The sequence below is a fragment of the Eucalyptus grandis genome, chromosome 10 (assembly GCF_016545825.1).
Source record: "Eucalyptus grandis isolate ANBG69807.140 chromosome 10, ASM1654582v1, whole genome shotgun sequence".
Classification (NCBI taxonomy): domain Eukaryota; kingdom Viridiplantae; phylum Streptophyta; class Magnoliopsida; order Myrtales; family Myrtaceae; genus Eucalyptus; species Eucalyptus grandis.
In genome coordinates, this window is record NC_052621.1 from 22,153,434 (window position 1) to 22,171,013 (window position 17,580).

The 17,580-nt window shown below is 39.0% G+C and overlaps 2 protein-coding genes across 2 annotated transcripts; one reads left to right on the forward strand and one right to left on the reverse strand.

Moving 5' to 3' along the window:
• Positions 1-6,467: 6,467 nt before the first annotated feature.
• On the forward strand, positions 6,468-7,308 carry LOC120288764 (chaperone protein dnaJ 20, chloroplastic-like). Its single transcript, XM_039302905.1, has 2 exons — positions 6,468-6,887; positions 7,177-7,308. The coding sequence occupies exons 1-2, from the start codon at positions 6,642-6,644 to the stop codon at positions 7,306-7,308; spliced, it is 378 nt and encodes a 125-aa protein (XP_039158839.1). The 5' UTR covers positions 6,468-6,641.
• A 768-nt stretch (positions 7,309-8,076) lies between these two features.
• LOC104425702 (serine/threonine-protein kinase MHK) lies at positions 8,077-15,419 on the reverse strand. The gene is given in 22 exon segments (XM_010038478.3): positions 8,077-8,381; positions 8,384-8,451; positions 8,810-8,869; positions 8,871-8,883; positions 9,012-9,054; positions 9,263-9,297; positions 9,764-9,868; positions 10,147-10,207; positions 10,294-10,340; positions 10,343-10,361; positions 10,458-10,523; positions 10,650-10,758; positions 10,919-10,985; positions 11,826-11,878; positions 12,003-12,030; positions 12,033-12,104; positions 12,242-12,380; positions 13,240-13,329; positions 13,407-13,475; positions 14,036-14,114; positions 14,207-14,536; positions 15,253-15,419. Coding segments are annotated over 21 exon segments (1,290 nt in total). The 5' UTR covers positions 14,215-14,536; positions 15,253-15,419; the 3' UTR covers positions 8,077-8,322.
• Between the last annotated feature and the right edge of the window lie 2,161 nt (positions 15,420-17,580).

Genomic DNA, 17,580 nt, shown 5'->3' on the forward strand with positions numbered 1-17,580 from the left:
TGGCTCAAGAGAACACCTATTCCTACGTGTGGGAAAAGATAAAGATTACTTTAAAGCCGGAGAGTAGCATTCTAGGCCTCATAGAGAAGTAGAGTATGAGTATTATGCTAAACGTTAGTAAACGTGAGGAGATGTACATGATTGTGGAGGAAGGTGATCGACAAGTTGTTATTTCCATTCCTGAGGCTCTTTAGCCCCTTGTTGAAAGCATTCAACAATATTATTTTCGGAGAATGTGCCTATCAGTTACACTCTCCTGAGAATATCTAAATGACATTGACTTCCTTTTAGAGTGAGCCTCCTTAATTTGCTGCCCTACCAGATGAATGTGAAGGAGAACCAGCTTTTACAAGACCATGTAGGATAACTCCTTTGAAAGGCTTCTCAGCGGAAATCATGAGCTCTTGTGCAATCCTTGAACTCACTTACTTCAAAGACAAATGGGGAGCATGCACATGTATGCATTGATAGCTGAACAATTAAATGGATTACTGTCAAGTACTCGATTCTAATCCTCTCCAAGATGACATGCTTGATCGCTTGTTGGATCAAGGATTTTCACAAAAATGATCTGCATGGCGGATACCATCAAGCCCGCATCCACCCTTGCAATGACTGGAAGATAGTCTTTAAAAGAAGTGAAAGGTTCGTATGAATGGCTTATCATGTGTTTGGCCTCACCAACACAACCAACACTTTCATGCTTTTGATGACTCAGGTCCTCAAATCTTTCATTGCAAGATTGGTGGTCTATTTTAATGATATCCTCATGCTTATAGTCTAGATGACTGGCAACGAGCATAAGGGATGTCTTGTTGACTGTAGACGAACCAATTGTACATTAATCGCAAGAAATGTAGCTTCTAGTATAATCGCCTTGCCAAGGAGATGATCCCCCTTAACGGCTACAACCACGAGCACTATTTCATGGTCATGGAGTTCCCCACTGACTTCAAGCCCTCTAACGAAAGATGATCAGCGCTTGCATCAAAACCCTGGCCTCCATTTCTGTAGGAAGATAATAATAAAAGAAAATACTATCTTTTTTACTATAATTTCTGGTCCCAGTTCACGCTGAAAGTGTTCAGTTTGTTTGTTTATTTGTTTTCTTGGTGCTGATTTTGAAGCATTCGAAGTTAGTGAGGTCTTGGATACTTTAGTGGTGAGGACCAGAAGAAATGTTGATGCAGTTGAGGTTAAGTCCAAATGAAAAATCTGGGAAGCTTGCCTTCATTGCCTGTTTTAATATGCCCCTTGCCAAGTTGTGAGAATTTGAAATAAAATTATACTCATAAACAATGTATGCAACAAGAATAATGATATTCATCCCTCTACTGTAACAAGAATGATGATATTCTTTGTGTTGATTTGGATGAATTCTATGTTTCATTGAGGAGGAGGCAGAATTAGGAAGGCTTTACTTGGTTTGCATGACCCCTTTTGCAACATTCGGATGCTTGATCTCCGAGGAGCTCTCCTGCCAAGTTTAAGGTGATTTTGATGTTCATATGGTTTGGATGCTAGTGTTTTCCTTTTTTAGCTTGGATATGCACTTGATTAGTTTGGTTATAGGTTTAGTTGTCATTTTTTAGTGATGCTCTAAGCCTGCTTTTGAAGTAGTCAAGATAAAATTTATAGAATAAAGTTTATCATATCTTATGTTTGGTATTTGCTCAAGATATGATAAAGTTAAATAAAGAGGAATATAGACTAGATAAAATTATCCCATGTAGGATGTGAGATAAATGTGGCTTGGATTCTTGTATTTGTAATAGGAAAGTTATTTTTCATGAATAACAAACTTCTTAAATTAATAAAATTAAATCATATTCTTATATAAATAATATTTGAATTCCAATATAAAAATTTTAAAAAATAAAAAATAAAGTTTCAGTTTTTTAATTTAATCTAATTTTTTATATTTATATATGAATTTAATTCTATCTTATAATATAAATTCAATATATAAATACAAATATATTACATATTTTAGGTATATCGATATAGCTTACTATTTAATAAAATGTTATTAGAGAATGATGGAAGGGGAAAAAAAAAGAAAATTGTTAAAAAAAGAGAGAGGAAAATAAAAATAAAGTAGGCAAGAGTGTCATGAGATATTTTTATCCTCTCCTTTTATGAACTTCCTTTTAGGTTAATTTACATTAATATACCGTTTATATTAAATAATGTACACGATATGATGTGAATAAACCAGACTTATTATTACAATCACTAAACAATGGATAGGTATAGGCAAAATGCTTGGATTTCATGTTTTTATTCTATCTAGTCCTATTATGATTAGAAATCCAAACGATCAAACATAATTAATTAGATATGCCAACCAATTAATTCAATGATTGAGTAATGGGTCTTACCTTGTTAGATCACGTTGGCTTGAATTTGATTAATGCTTCATCTTGGTTAAATAGGATTACTGGGTGTTCTCTAGGTCTTGTCGGATTCATATCCTGATGTGCCAAACAAAGATTATGAATATCATTATTGTTGTTACATACATGGGATTTTCCTATAATTTTAGTTTAGATTCTCACAACTTGGTAGGAGGCATATTTAAAAGGTAACTTGAGCAGTGAAGCCAAGCTTCTCAATTTTTTTCAATTTGGACTTAACCTCAACTACAGTTACGTTTCTTTTACCAAAAAAAAAAAACTATAGTTACGTTTCTTTCGGTCCTCACCACCGAAGCATCAATGGCCAACTGAGACTCTAACTGGAAACTTCGAATGCATCTAAATCAGCACCAGAAACAAATAAACAAACAAATTGAACACATTCAACTTGAACTAGGACTGGAATTTAAAGGGGGAAAAGATAGTATTTCTTCTACTCTTTACCTTGCAGAGAGAAGGAGTTAGGGTTTTGATGTAAGCATTGATCATCTTTTGTTGGAGGGCCAGTGGTCGATGAGAACTCCTGCCAGTGATAACGTGCTCGTAAAGTGCTCAATCGAAGATTATTTGTAGAGGAGGTAGTGCCGCTGAGATTGGAGCAGTTCTTCAAAGCGAATAGCGAGACCAGGAGTCTTTGGGCGAGCCGAAAGTCGAGTCTAGGTCTTGACAAGGAGAGGCCCTAAGGAGAGGAATGGAGAGGCGAGAGCATGGGGATGAAGGCACAATTGGGGAAGGAGGACGAAGGTGGAGTTCGAGAAGGAGTATTCAAGCGAGGAGGGAACAAATTTACGATTTTTGTCGTCCTCTTTTTGGGTTGAAGGAGGAGAGAGAAAGTTGATTGGCCATTTCAAATTTTTTAATAAAGATAATGTGCTTCTATCTTCCTCATCTTCAGCTTTTTGTAGGCTATTTTTTTTTTTTAAATGCTTTGCCACGTATTCGATCGAGACTGGTCTAATTGGACGAATGAGCACCCCCGTCCACACATGACTTGACTATTTGATACCACTGATATTTTCCCTTGATTGGAGGAGAGCAAAGAACGTGGCGCTTTGTTACCCTTGAATTTTTAATAGAAGCGGGTTGAGCACTATAAAAATATTTCGATGAAGTAAGTGGAGCAAATTAATTCAAAGTATACACTATTATCTATTTTTATCATGACATAGATTGTGGTAATATACTAAGAAAGAACTCATAACTTGAGATTGTGTTCTTAATAGACCATCTTTTTTATAAAAGAAGGGCTCGCGAACTGGTTAATTCCTAGCCATCGACCTCAAACGGTTTGCTTATACTTGATGGGATTACTGATACGTGTTTCTTCAGTTCCCGAAATGGAGACCCCCTAATGCCTTGACAACCAACCAACCGGCTTTGGGCCCTGAATTCTGACGTTTGAACTTCACCTAAGTTAATCCAATTTCAAGAATGAATTTGAGTTCGTGAAATGTGGATTTCACCTGCATTAGTTCACGGCAGCTATGAATTTCCACTTCCGTCATGGGGATAACTAGAATTACCCTCAACTTGCCTTCCACGGTCGAATGGTTCAATGAATAATATTAAATAAAACATAAACTAAGTGCAAGTGGGCTCGTGTCTTATTGTCTTGCATGCTTGAGTCGTAGATAGAACGATCTGGTCCCCCTTTACGTCGGTCCTGCTTCACGACAAGGGTGTCTGGCATCGGAAATTGGGCAACTTGGTTTCCTACGGAACATTGACCAAGGACGTGTGAGCTGCACCTAAAATAAAAGACAACCTCTGTCTCAAGTGGTCATCAATGATTTAGGTTTAATGTATATGACATGACATGATTGTCGACATAGGTGGGGTAATGAATCGAAAATAGATTATCTCTACCATGCTTCTTATGAATAACTAAATAAGGAAGTCTTGGGTTTTCAAAGCGTTCATTTTCTTGATTTAGATCATCAATGAGACGCCTTTTGTGCCTTACACCCAGTCAGCCATTGGTGACTTTTACGTGGCCTGGGGGATAGGATTGCAATCCGGCTTCCATGCAGCTCGTGATCTCGATATCGGACGAAGAGGCCTGTGACCTCGGTTCAAGGTGTTGATGCCATGGCCACTTGTGAACCCAGAGAGAGAGAGAGAGAGAGAGAGAGAGAGAGAGAGAGAGACGCAAGCGCTGATGGTACTCATGATGGCGAACAGGGAGGAGGGTACAGGCGGTGGTTGAGTTTGGGTTCGAATTGATGAAGACGAATGTAGATTCTTCGTAGAGATATTTTGTGAAGAAGAATGACTATTTTGCAGAAAAGGACACAACGTTAACTGATGATTTCACATAACAGAGGGTACCAAGTGGAATCAGACTATTAGAGCGAACGGATGAAATAATGGTCGAACGAAGACAGTTAGATAAAATCCGCGCAACAACTTTACTTGAACCTCGAAAAAACGTTTCAGAAGGAGATAACATTTGATGAAGACTCTCGACAATTCCATCAAAATCAATGTTGTTGGTTGTCATCATCTAAAGGGCACGACTTTGAGTGGAGAGTGATCAGCAATAAAATAAGCAATTTCGGCCCGTCTTTTGGATGGAATTAAGAGCCGTCCTTCTCTCCGTCGAATCGCTGGGCCATCTCAGTTTTTGTATAATTTCGCGCACCCTCTAATCGAAAAATCATCTCACGAGCTGAAGTTGTAACAGCGGCCGTCTGTAGTATTCTCTTACCGTCCTCCGGATTGTTTCTGAAACTGGCATTCGATGTGTCGTAGACAGATATCAGAAGATTACTCTCACATTTAGAATTCCGTTTTGAATCAACACCTACATTTCAATCTTGTTTTATGGTATCGTAATTGTCCTTCCAAATTAGGCTCTTTCACTATGTCAAAACACTGTCCGTCGCAAAGTCCGCAATACTAAAACCTTAGCCCAATCCGATCTCAGCCCCACCTCCCTGGCATGGCCCACTCCGCCGCCTCGAGCTGAGTAATGGACGATCGCGCCAATGGAGCTCATCTCTTCCTTCATCCTTACTACTCCATCACCCACATTAAAATATTATATTGAACCATAATTTTTATCCAACAGTTTGAGTTTTCTAATTTTTTCAAATCAGTGTCCCCAAAATTTTACAACCTCTCTCTCTCCTTATCCTTTGTGCGTCTCAACCGCTTTTCACCTGGATCTGCGATGCTCGATCCCAGATTTGCCACTAGACATCGAATTTAGTTTTTTTGTTTGGCGGGCCGGTGGCTTTTTCAGAAAGATTTTGGGAGTTGATGCAAATTGTTAATTTTCCAAACTAGAGAGGGCGCTTGATATGTGCACGCAAAAGTGAGGATGGTCTTAGAAATTATTCTTTTTTTAATCATTTTTGTATAGGAAATATTTGGAATTGACAACAGTACACCATTCTTCGGATTATTAACTAACTCGGGTTTACATTAACCAAAATCCTCTACTCACCATTCGTCCTATTTGTGCTCGACAAAGATCTTGATATTTTGTTGACACCTAAATTTATAAAGGTTTTAGTGACTCTTATCTCACCGCATAGATAACAAACCTTAATTCTGAGATTAAATATGTCACATTTTGAAACCGACTTGATTTAGGACAAAGCGCTAGAATGATGGCTATATATGCCTTTCATTTTCTTCAATCTTATCTTTGATTGCTTTTCATGACGTCGTGTGGGGCGCGTATAAGATACAAAGGAAAGCTCGTCACTTGTTTCAGGCTGCATGTCATTATAATTGGTATTCAAAATATTAACACGTTTTTATTCAAGGATCAAATAGTCGTTTCTTATACATGGGTCAAAATCACAACCGTCAGCTGAAAAATGAAACACAGAGTTCGTATCCGAATCATAATCCAACCTCAAATTTAAATTCATTTTTAAGTTATCATCATTACGCATGGCTGCTCTGCCAATTAACTCATTCTCCTTCATAATTAAAGAGGCCGCAGAGACTCACAATTCATCCTCGTGCCAAAGCTAAGACATCGCAACTTCCTTTTGTTTCACCAGTAGGAGCAGAGAGAGAGAGAGATTCTTCTACGTGCGCGCAAAACTCGACCCCAAGTTCGTGCCCCGACCTTCTATCCGCCCAAGATTCAGTACCGGTCCATTAAAACCAGGCCTTTTCGTCAGAATTCCATGTGGGTCTTCCTCGTCCGCAAGATCAAGAACCTCTTCGAGAGCCGCCATTGACGACCTCCGCGTGGCAGCGACGGAGATGGACAGTTTCTACGACCTTTTGGGCATTTCGGAGAGCGGGACGATGTCGGAGATCAGGCAAGCTTACAAGCAACTGGTCCTGAAATACCACCCTGACGTGTCGCCTCCTGACAGGGCCAAAGAGTATACCAAGAGATTCATTCGGGTGCAGGAGGCCTACGAGACGTTGTCTGATCCGACAAGCAGAGCTTCTTACGATCGAGATATGGCCACTGGTGGTCGGAAACCATTCTGTTATAAGCAGGTGTTTGCTGTATCTTCCTTCTTTTTCCATGTTTCACCTTTTTATTTCCTTGCTTGTCTTACTGTAATTGATTGTCATGAATTCAAAATTGTACATGTTAATATGCTGACTACAGTCAGATTCTTCACATAGAATCCTGCTTGTCATAAGAAAAGAATTGGTATTTAAGTAGGATGAAAAGGGAGATACCAATCATGCCCGTTAAAAGTTAAAAGTTCTTTTACCGTTCGGTAGATTTGTATACTCCAACCAAAAAATTAGATTAATCGATTGTCTTAAAATATCGCAGGTACAACATGGCACGGTGGAGTGGAAGCTTCGGTGGGAGTTTCAAATCAATGAGCTACAAAGGAGAAGCGCCGAAAAGATCTCCGCCATGAGAGCATGTCCTGGGGGCTCGAATTCGCAGGCGAAGAGATAGTTGAAACTGATCACTCTATATGACACTGTAGAGAATGAAATCAACGGTCTTGATCTAACACACATCCCGCTCCAATCATCAATAAATTCACAATAGGTGGCGATGTGTTTCCACGTTAGCCAAGGAGATCACAAATCCCCTTTCTTCATAGTGACATAAGTCACCCGCCACCCAGGCAAAACCTTCCAGCACTAGAACACTCCCAAAATACTCACTGTGCAATATCCTACAAAATGGAAAGTTTTAAGGAGCTCTAGGAACCCTCCTTTTGATTAGCTGTATGTAAAATATTATTGTTTCTCCTGCATCACCCGCGATCAGTAACAGTATGATGAGGCCCTACCCTGTCTCACAGCCGTCGTTCAAATCTCCATCCATTTTGACTCGTATAGAGAAGCAACGGGACCCGAGTCCCCAAGCACGTAAGACAGTTGCCCGTCCCTAACCGGGAATGTGGGCCATTTCCTTGCGCAAAGAATCCCTCTTCCTACCTGAGAATATTTTCCAGGTAGCATGCGTCCATCCACAAATACCATGTAGGCTATTTCAAACCCCGAAGGCATGTGCAAGGCTGAATGTCTTACGCCACAAAAAGACAGCCCAATTCAGACCATTACACGACTTCATTCAAAAACTCACTACCCAGCAAGACGTACAAATTGTCTTCCTCCCAAATCACGATGACCTATGCAATTCGTTCCTTGAGACAGCAATTTATGTACCCACACGCATCACAATAAACTTCGCAACCACTTATCTGCGAGCACCTAGAAAAATTTGATTACTCTGTTGATATAACGCAAGAATGAAGTCGAGAATCCTGTACAAATTTTCTCCTCCATATTCCAATTTGTTCATCATGTATTTCCGAACTATACTCCCCAAGAAGCAAACGTATTGCGGGGCATGTCCATTTATGGACATCATACTGATGTCCTGTTGAGCTTTACAGGAAGAAAAAAATTGAAATAAATTACAAAGTTCATTGTCGTTGACGTCAATGCAATTAGTTACTCAAAGCCAATGACCCTGCTGAAAAGAAGAGGGCATGGCCAATAAAGAGTAGTCAAGATACCGGGCTGCAAAGAAGAAAGGGTCAACCCAGTTGACTGTGGAACTCCAATTGATGGATGCCGAATTGAACTGTTACAGCACACAAAGATAATTAGATATCATTTCTCTGAAAGCACAATCGACTTGTTTGCATGATAGAGATTTGTTTCCAATCTAATCTTGACAACTACAATGTGGTCTGTGATAAAAAGTTTATCCACATTACTGATTTTTGCCTGCACAACTGACTTTCAATGGTTTTATTGAAGAAAAAGATTCACCATATATTTACTCCAGAAAAGTCTAGCATTCTTATAAAAAAAAAAAAAAAAATCAGTCCGACAACTATATTAACATCCACGTATAACTTTTCCGTATGATCATATAGGAAAAGGCTGTCACAATTGTTGTACAAGTGAAAATTGAACAATTTCAAACCTGGACTTACCTAAAGGACAGTGACAATGAAGAGTCGACTGGTGTCTGAATTTGATTTTGATTAGGAGAGAAGCGACCAATAAACTGAAACACCAAAACCACAATATGTGAATGACAGCTAATCAAAGACGTGAGATATTTATTCTAAGAAAACGCTACACTAAGATTCAGAGCAAAGAAAAGGGCCTTTTCATTTCAAATGCTACACTTGCCTGATGGTTCTGAGCAGTCTTTATAGTCGGATCCAAAAATATCCTGCAGTGTGAAGTTCAAACTAGTTCACGATACCAGTCAAAACTTATTCTTAGGACAGGAGCAAAAGGTACAATAATTGTATCTAACAAAAGTCTCTTTACAACTTTTGTTTCTGAAAAGCAGTATTAAGTAAGGATACATAGCGAACTCCATTATTAGCACGTTCAAACAACAATTTACATGAAGTGCTTACAAAGTTTAAACTCACCTTTGCTAAACCCTGGGAGACGTTATGCACCAAATCTGCCAAAATCAAGCATATAAAAGAAAGATGATTGCCAATAGAAATCAAATGGGGAAGGAGAAAGATGGGATTGGAAGACAAGCAAAAATTTGTGTCAAACCAATGCCAGGGAGATGAGCACCCAAACACAAGTCAAATCAAGCATTTACAGAAAATGACAGGAAGAATGTATAGAAGCGTGTAAAGGCAAATTAAATATTTCTGAGAGGAAGTGTGTGCAAGGTTTCAAACTATCATGTGAGTTTATGCATGTAACACCTCCAATTCCTCTTGAACCGATAAGTGAAATTGAACTTCACAATTGGATAGCAGAGAAGTTCTCTATAGATATCTTACAATAAATATTGACAGGACAAAAAGTTCACTTGATGAATATGAAGATGATCTTGACTGTGAGCAATTTCTATAACTTATCACAAATTAACAAGACAAGCATCAACCAAACAAGAAAACTAAAATACATACCCAAGTTCTCATTACTTGGCCTCACTGCTAGCGTCAAGCCAAGAAAACAGTCATCAGGTTGGTTGCCAAAGTCCCACAGGTTCAACTCAAGGTTTGGGATTGCACCTGCAGCAAAGTCTGTTTCGTAACACTTTTTCAAATAGCTATTGCTTTTCCCAAACTTTGCTTTGACTTTATTTGACAATGAAAACCTAAAACCTTTAAAATTCTAAACCTACGGTACAGACAAGTTTTCATAATTTTAACCTTCCATATATATATATTCAAATCTTGAAGTGGGAGTAGAAAATGCTTATTAAGAGTGTAAGCAAAATACAGTGAAGTTGTTAAATAAATGCCGCTGCTTTAGGAACTGCATAAAATCTCAATTCCGCAAGACTCACCCATCTTATCCAGCTTCCTCTCATATGGATCACGCAGAGGAAAAGGAACCCGCTTGCTAACCTGTGTATTGGGCATTAACAAAGCATTCCCTAAAGGTGAAATAAATATTAAAAAAAAAAAAAAAAGTACCAAGAAGGGGTGCTTACATTGAAAAATGGATGTTGAAGCGACTGCTCGGCAGTTGGCCTTTTGAAGGGTCCCATGAACATAGTAGCTAATATTGGTCAAAAGCAGCATCTGTTAATTTATAAGTCCATAGATGGCAAGAAAAACATAATTTTCAAAGGGTCCCATGAGCATAGTTCCTCACCATTATGAGATCAATTGCTTCCGAGCTAGCATTGGGTATCATAGCAGAAAGATTGGCAGGCAGAATCTGGCCAGAAACAATGACATCACGATGACGACAAAATACTTCCAGAGGAAAAAGGATTGTAGGAGTTAAATATAAGGCAGAGGATGACAATAATGGGATTACAAACAGATTAACTTCAACACTCACCTCTGTAGAATTGATATCAATGAAGGGAAAAATACTCGCTCCTTCAGAAAAAGGAGAAGAATCTGGCATGCCAAGAATCTGGCATATCTTGTACAATTGATCAGTTTCACTGGCCACAAGAACTTTTTTATGAGATCATATTGGTTATATCCGCAGATAATTCTCCAAAACTAATTTAAACTTGAACGCAACTAATGTACATATGTGATTCACTGGACAAATCACAAATAAATTTCAATGATAATTGTGAAGAAAATATTAAAAATCACCTTTCACCAGGAAAAATAGGAGACAAAGTGAACAGTTCAGCTAGTATTGCACCGACAGCCCACATGTCTGTAGAAAGTTCTACTTCGTTAGACATGAGTATAACTGCTTCTATGAAATGGAATATGAAAATCTGATTAACAGAAAATAGCAAATACATAAGCTCATATAGGTGCTTCACAAGAATTTGCTTAGTATGATCTAAACATCACAGACAGAATTTATACACACAGGGACACTAAGCCATTAAGTGCATGAGAACATGGGCACCCTCGTAAATCTACAGCAACAGCATAAGAAATCCTCATGAGAAGTATGCTTCTGAGATCAATGAAGCATGTCATCTTCTTACAAGATACAAGTATGCCCATTAAGCACAGGTAAACATATCAGACCCGATTGATGATCACTTAAGTAACCTTAACACTAAATGTGACAATATATTGGCGAACGCTTTCCTTCTTTCACGTCACGCAAGCTAACCACCAGCTGTTTTCCAAAGAAAAGTGACATATTTAACTCATTACACAAGATGGAATTTCAATTGTCAACATATAGGCTGATGAATAATGGCCATAATGCATGCTAGGATGTATGATACCAGAGAATATAAGATTTCACAACCTATGAATAAGCTTGGTCCCGTACACTAACACAGTATTATATTTTAATGTACTCCACTATACACATAATTTGACTATCTTGACAGAATAGATTTCAGTTGCTCATCTCTTGATTCATGGCATGGGTGATAGACAAATTTCCAACATAATATCCTCTCCAAAATGATATTCTTAAATGATATTAACAATTGAGCATGCCAACTGCATGATATGAAGTTAGATTTCGACATAGATTGACAACTGTATTAAAATCTCTAGTACGGACTTCTATGTACGTACAACATACCAATCGCAGGAGTATATGATGATGACTGCAAGAGAACTTCTGGTGCTCGGTACCTACAAGAAATAAGGCACAAGATCATATGTAGCAACTCAGTCACGCTGTTTGCATTAACCAGGAGCTGACAGCTGCATCAGGTAAGCAAAAATTACCAGAATAATTTAAATAAACAAGACTCACCAACGTGTGGAGACATATTCAGTGTAGGTGGCATGGAAGCCACCTCTCTAGAAAGTCCAAAATCAGCAATTTTGAGGACACCATCAGTCACAAGCAGATTCTCTGTATGAAGGAAATGTAAATTGTCTAAAACTTGGAAATAAAAATCCTCAAGCATACTAAAGATGCTAAATGAAATCGAACCAGGAATTGAGCATGCACAGCACCAAACAACAACTACAACAATAGTAGAATTTTACCTGGCTTCAGATCCCGATGGAAATAACCTACTTTATGCATGTGGGCAAGACCTTGCACCAACTGAGATACAAAGTTACATATTTCTTCCTCTGAGAAAGGATTTTGATGTTCTCTCATTAGCTGGTACAAGTTGCATTCCTGACAAGATTAGGAGCACATTAAATATTAGCACCAATAACATCACCTTTCATGTACTGACCAAACCATAGAAGAATGCCACTCTTATGGAGCTGCAATTTTCTTTAGTCACAAGGAACTTAAACATAACACCATACATAGCTATTGACAGATTTCATGCGGTCAGTGTTGCATGTGCGCCAAAGCATCTTTGGCATTCTTGGTTGTGAAACTTTCTGGGATGTTATTTAATAAATTCCATTGAGATAAGATTTCAACTCTCAACTACACTCTTCACACAAGCTGTAGGTTGATTATGTAAGAGTCCTGTTCTACATGAGCACCAAAGCAACTCTTAACCATCTTGCTTTCAAGAAATCTTAGAGGCGGTAACCAACAAATCATTTTCATGGAATACCATATAATGCATTTGATGAGAAAGACTTGTATCATACTGCTGATCATCTGAAGATAAAATCTTAAGCAGCAGAGAAGTTTTATCGCTTGCCCATGTTGAATGTTGCCACTACAAATTTAACAATAGTTTTCATTTAAAAGAAAATGTAGGAGATATCTTAAACCCATTTATTTCTTCAGTTCTAATTAAAATTCATTCCTCTCATTTTCAATGTACTTGTAGAAAATAACTCCATCTTCCCATTGGCACACACCAGGGACAATAATTGCTAAGGCTGTAAATATGTCTTCGTAAACTGAGCACAGCAGTAAAATATCAAGGAGAGTTTTGTGGAAGGTTCTTTCCTTAGAAGTAAATTTAGTGGCTAAATCATTCTGTACTAAAAAGAGAGTACATTAACCATTCCTATTACAGGCTAGGTAAATTACACGAATATCTGCGAGGAGGAAAATGCTCACTCACCATGTACTCAAAAATGAAAAACAGCTCATTGTTTTCTCTGACAACCTCCTTCAACTTGACTATATTGGGATGATTCAACTTCCGAAGGGCCTGCAGAATTATTTATCATTATTGATATGATGCATAGAATAGATTTATAGCACAGTATCCTGTAATATCTGAAGTACCTTAACTTCCCTAAGATTCATGCACTCTTCCCAATAGTAGAACTTCCTCTTCATTTTCTTAACAGCAACCTGAGATTGTGAAAAGCAAAGCTAAAAGCATTACACTCCATTGATCAAGGTATGCCCAAGGAGCTCCTCAAGCCGCCCCGCACCCCAAGACCTCTATATATAAAAACATAAAGTTTCCAATGAGCATTAAAGTCAATAAATGAAGGCCCAAGAGGAAGCCACAATGATAACCATACAAATCCAGTTCCTCATCCCCACCTACAGGGCGACAGATGTCAAATACCACACTACGGTTCCCAGAACCGCATGTGAAACTGTTTTGTTAGGAAAGACTATTTCAGACAAGAAAATAACAGAAAAAGACTCTAAAAAGTCAAGTCATGGAAACACAGCCACGCATCCCCAAATCTTATTAAGACTCCAGCAATGGCACCAGATTGCCAAAGCCAGCAAATAAATGCAGCAAGCACAATCCGCAAATTTTGCTGCCTGATGAAAAATATCATTATAACGTCCAAATGAAAAGGAGGTTGGGAAAAAACAGTAAAAAAAAAAAAAAAACTTGTAAGTCAACATGATGTGCCAAGTCATATCCATTTTTCCAACAAAAGATCCCTTACAATTTCACGTGTCTCCTTATTGAGGGCCTTATAAACGCTGCCACAGGTGCCATCTCCAAGCTCTCCTGAAATTTCGTATCTGGAAGATAGACAAACAGGTGGACAGTTAGTGCAAGATTATCAAAATATATATTAGCAGTATCGAACTTAAAGCAGTCAGAATCAGCAAACCTTTCCATTTTTCGTGTTGCCACAAATGACAATCAGCACTTTCTCAAGGGACTTCCAAAAAAGACAAAAAGCAGGTCTCTACACCGTCAACGCAGTGCAGGCCACTGGTTTGTGAACACTTTCTGGTGTTATTGAGTCGCACAAAATATCCAATCTCGTGAACATCGGACTTTGCATTGGAATGATTGAGCATTAGGGACAAAACCCCCAACATGCTGCAACTTCCAACTAGTACACTCGTACAAGATGCATCCAACTTAACACCAGATCAATCTAATCAGAATTTCTTCACATCCTTCGACGGTGGCCCATTTAAGACGGCGAAGCAGGCTGCAGGACAGAATCGATCTAAATAATTTATTAATAGTTCAACAAAGCAAGGGAGGCACATATACGCCGGAGCTGAGCACGAGTCCTTCACTCTCCTGGCTAAATACCAAGATTCAGTATTTCCCCTTTTCGGATACTTTCAAAATAGATATGCTATGTAAAGAAAACAGAGAAAATTTGAAATCTCTAATTACACACTCGACACACTAAGATAAACAGCAAATCAGATAATCTTTGGAACGACAAAAGGACCGTCACCTATTAATGAAAACCAAAAGGAAATAACAATCCCATTTCTGCAATAGAAACACGGATTCCGGACGCATTTGACCAAACCACGCAAAGAGGAGAAGGGGGCGCCCGAGGAAAACACAAGATTAGTCCTCGGGAGGCAAACCCGTTTCGGAATTGGAAATCACGACGAAACATTCGCCGAACTCCAATAAATGAACTCCCTTTCATGACTCACTCCGACAACTCGAGAATTTTCTCTCTACTTCATCCTAACAACCAAAAAAGAAAAAGAAAAAAAAAAAAGAGCAGCCCGCACGACAGAAAACTCCACGCGCATTCCAACGCGATCGAACGATCGAACAACGCAACCTCGTCAAAGCCAAGGAAACGAAACGGGAGATGGAGAGGGCGGAATTGCACGATCAAAAAAAGATTATCTTGGGAACGGCTGGAGCCAAAGACCGGGGGATCGATGAACTCACCATTGATTTGAAGGAGAGAGAACCGAGGTCGAAGAATCTGAGGAACAACGGGGAAGAACAAGAACGCCAATGCGTGAAACCATTCAAAACGAGAGAGAGAGAGAGAGAGAGAGAGAGAGAGATTAGAGTGTTGATGAAGCCATTGAAGGAGGAGGAATCCGCAGCAATGGAGAAGAAACCAAAGAAACATTAAAGTAAAGAAAAACTTTAAAAACGATTTAATAATTCAAAGAATATTTTAATATTCGAAAAAGAAATATAAATCAGGATTGCTTGGTAGAGGTGGGGGAGCGCAGGGTGGGCCCCGCGTGGCAGTATTTTATTGGGTAGACCCTAATTACACGATTGTCCCTGGGCTGCTCCGTTTATTTCGGTGGTGCACCTCGCAATGACGATACTGACCCGCTGGGGGCAGCGGAGGGCGTGTTGGTGCCATCGGTTATTAGAGGTCTAGCTTATGGCCTTAACCGTCAATGCATTCGGGGCCCCTCTTATTTTGAGGAAATTTCAATTTGCCCCCGAGCCCATTTTCGCAAAATGACCCATCAACTTCAATTCGTTCAATAAGGCCCCTAATGCCGACCAATCGTGCGTCATTGTTCGATCAAAAATAAAAAATAAAAATCGTGCGTCATTGGGCCCCTGATCTATTCGTAGGTGGGAATTGCGGACGGCGGCGACTTGCGCCCCCTTCCCACGCGCCGACACGAGGGTATCTTTGAACGAAAAGGTGAAAGATGGGGTAGATATTGGAATTGGACAAGAAAATGACGGGGGATTTAGCAAATTTTAGGGTTTCCACGCCAAAAAGTGCGGAGACGGAGAGAGATTTGACGGAGGAGAATTGCCGTTGGGGTTAAAAAACGGATCTCACTTTTTGTCATGCTCAATTTGACCTTCTTTTCTCCTTTCCTCTTCTCCAAAAATGCCTACGTTGAAATATAGAAACCTATCGAATAAGTTTAGATTCCGTTTGCTTTTGCAGAAGAAAGAATAATAAAAAAAAGAACCTGTATATTGTTTAAAATAAATAATTAATAAATAACACTTTCGTGGATGATGAATTCTAATTTATAAGTGCTTATTTTCTGAAAAATATTTTAAATCATCCATTTTTCATGAAATAAACATTCTCTTAAATCTAAAATTTCAAAATCAGTTAGTATATGATAAGATCAAGATTTGGAATTATTCCCAAATTATACCTGCCTCGGGCCCTATGCCATGGACCTTATGGATATGCATGTGTATACATATTATAAAAGTTTGTTATTATTAGACACAAATATGTCTCGCATTATTAATGCGTTTGTGTTTCATGTTGAATCTCAAATGGTTAATAATTGAAATTTATGGCATCTTTTGTTTACTAAAAATACAAGGTAAAACTTATAAAACTAACAGGTGTCAGGGTGGTTTTAAATTCTTATAAGCTGGTTTCCATTTTTAATCGGCTGGAGCATCGTTGCCACCTCCGGGAAACATCCCAACAAGCCAATCATTCGATACATGGGTCTTAATTTTCTAAAGCGTGACTTGCATGCGAGACTTTACAAGATTTATTTTCTTTCGCAAATGACTTTTATACTTAGCAGGAAGGATCACCCCAATTTAGGGATATACAGAGAACCCATAAAACCGGTATAACAAGGTAGGCTCAATATCTAAAATTTCAAAATCAGTGAGTGCAGGGTAGGGTCAAGGGCTTGGAATTATATATTTGCCTTGTACCCTCGCCCTGTGTCAGTACCCTATGGAATAGGACAATTTCAATGTTTCATGACAATATTTACTCGTTACTTCTTGGATGGTATGGATCAATAATCAACAAACCAGATTAACACATAAGTTTGCCATCAGCTATTTCGAGCCTGTTTCTCATTTCAAAGGTCCCAAACCCAACGGTCGTAGGCACGAACGAGAAACACATTATTACACAATACATACAGAAAAATACAGCAAAATCACACCAGTACTTAGTCTTGTGGCTCTACAATAATCTTACCAGTGGCGCGACCACTGAGAGACTTTGCCCAACCGTCTTCAGCTTTGCTCAACGGATGCGTCGAGTCGATGAAGGTCTTGAGCTTCCCTTCCTTAGCCAACTTAACCAGAAACTCCAGATCCTCACCTTTGACTGTTGCAATCATTGGCACAAGCCGCTTCTTGGAGAAGGTGAGCTTCTTGACAGCAAAAGTCATCATGCTACCGGCGCCTGGAGTGAGATCTATCACTCTGCCACGGTCGCTCAAGTTCGGCTCGAAGACTGACCAAGGGAAAGCTTGTGCACAGTGGACCACGAAGTCGTACTTCTTGCCGGATGGGCTC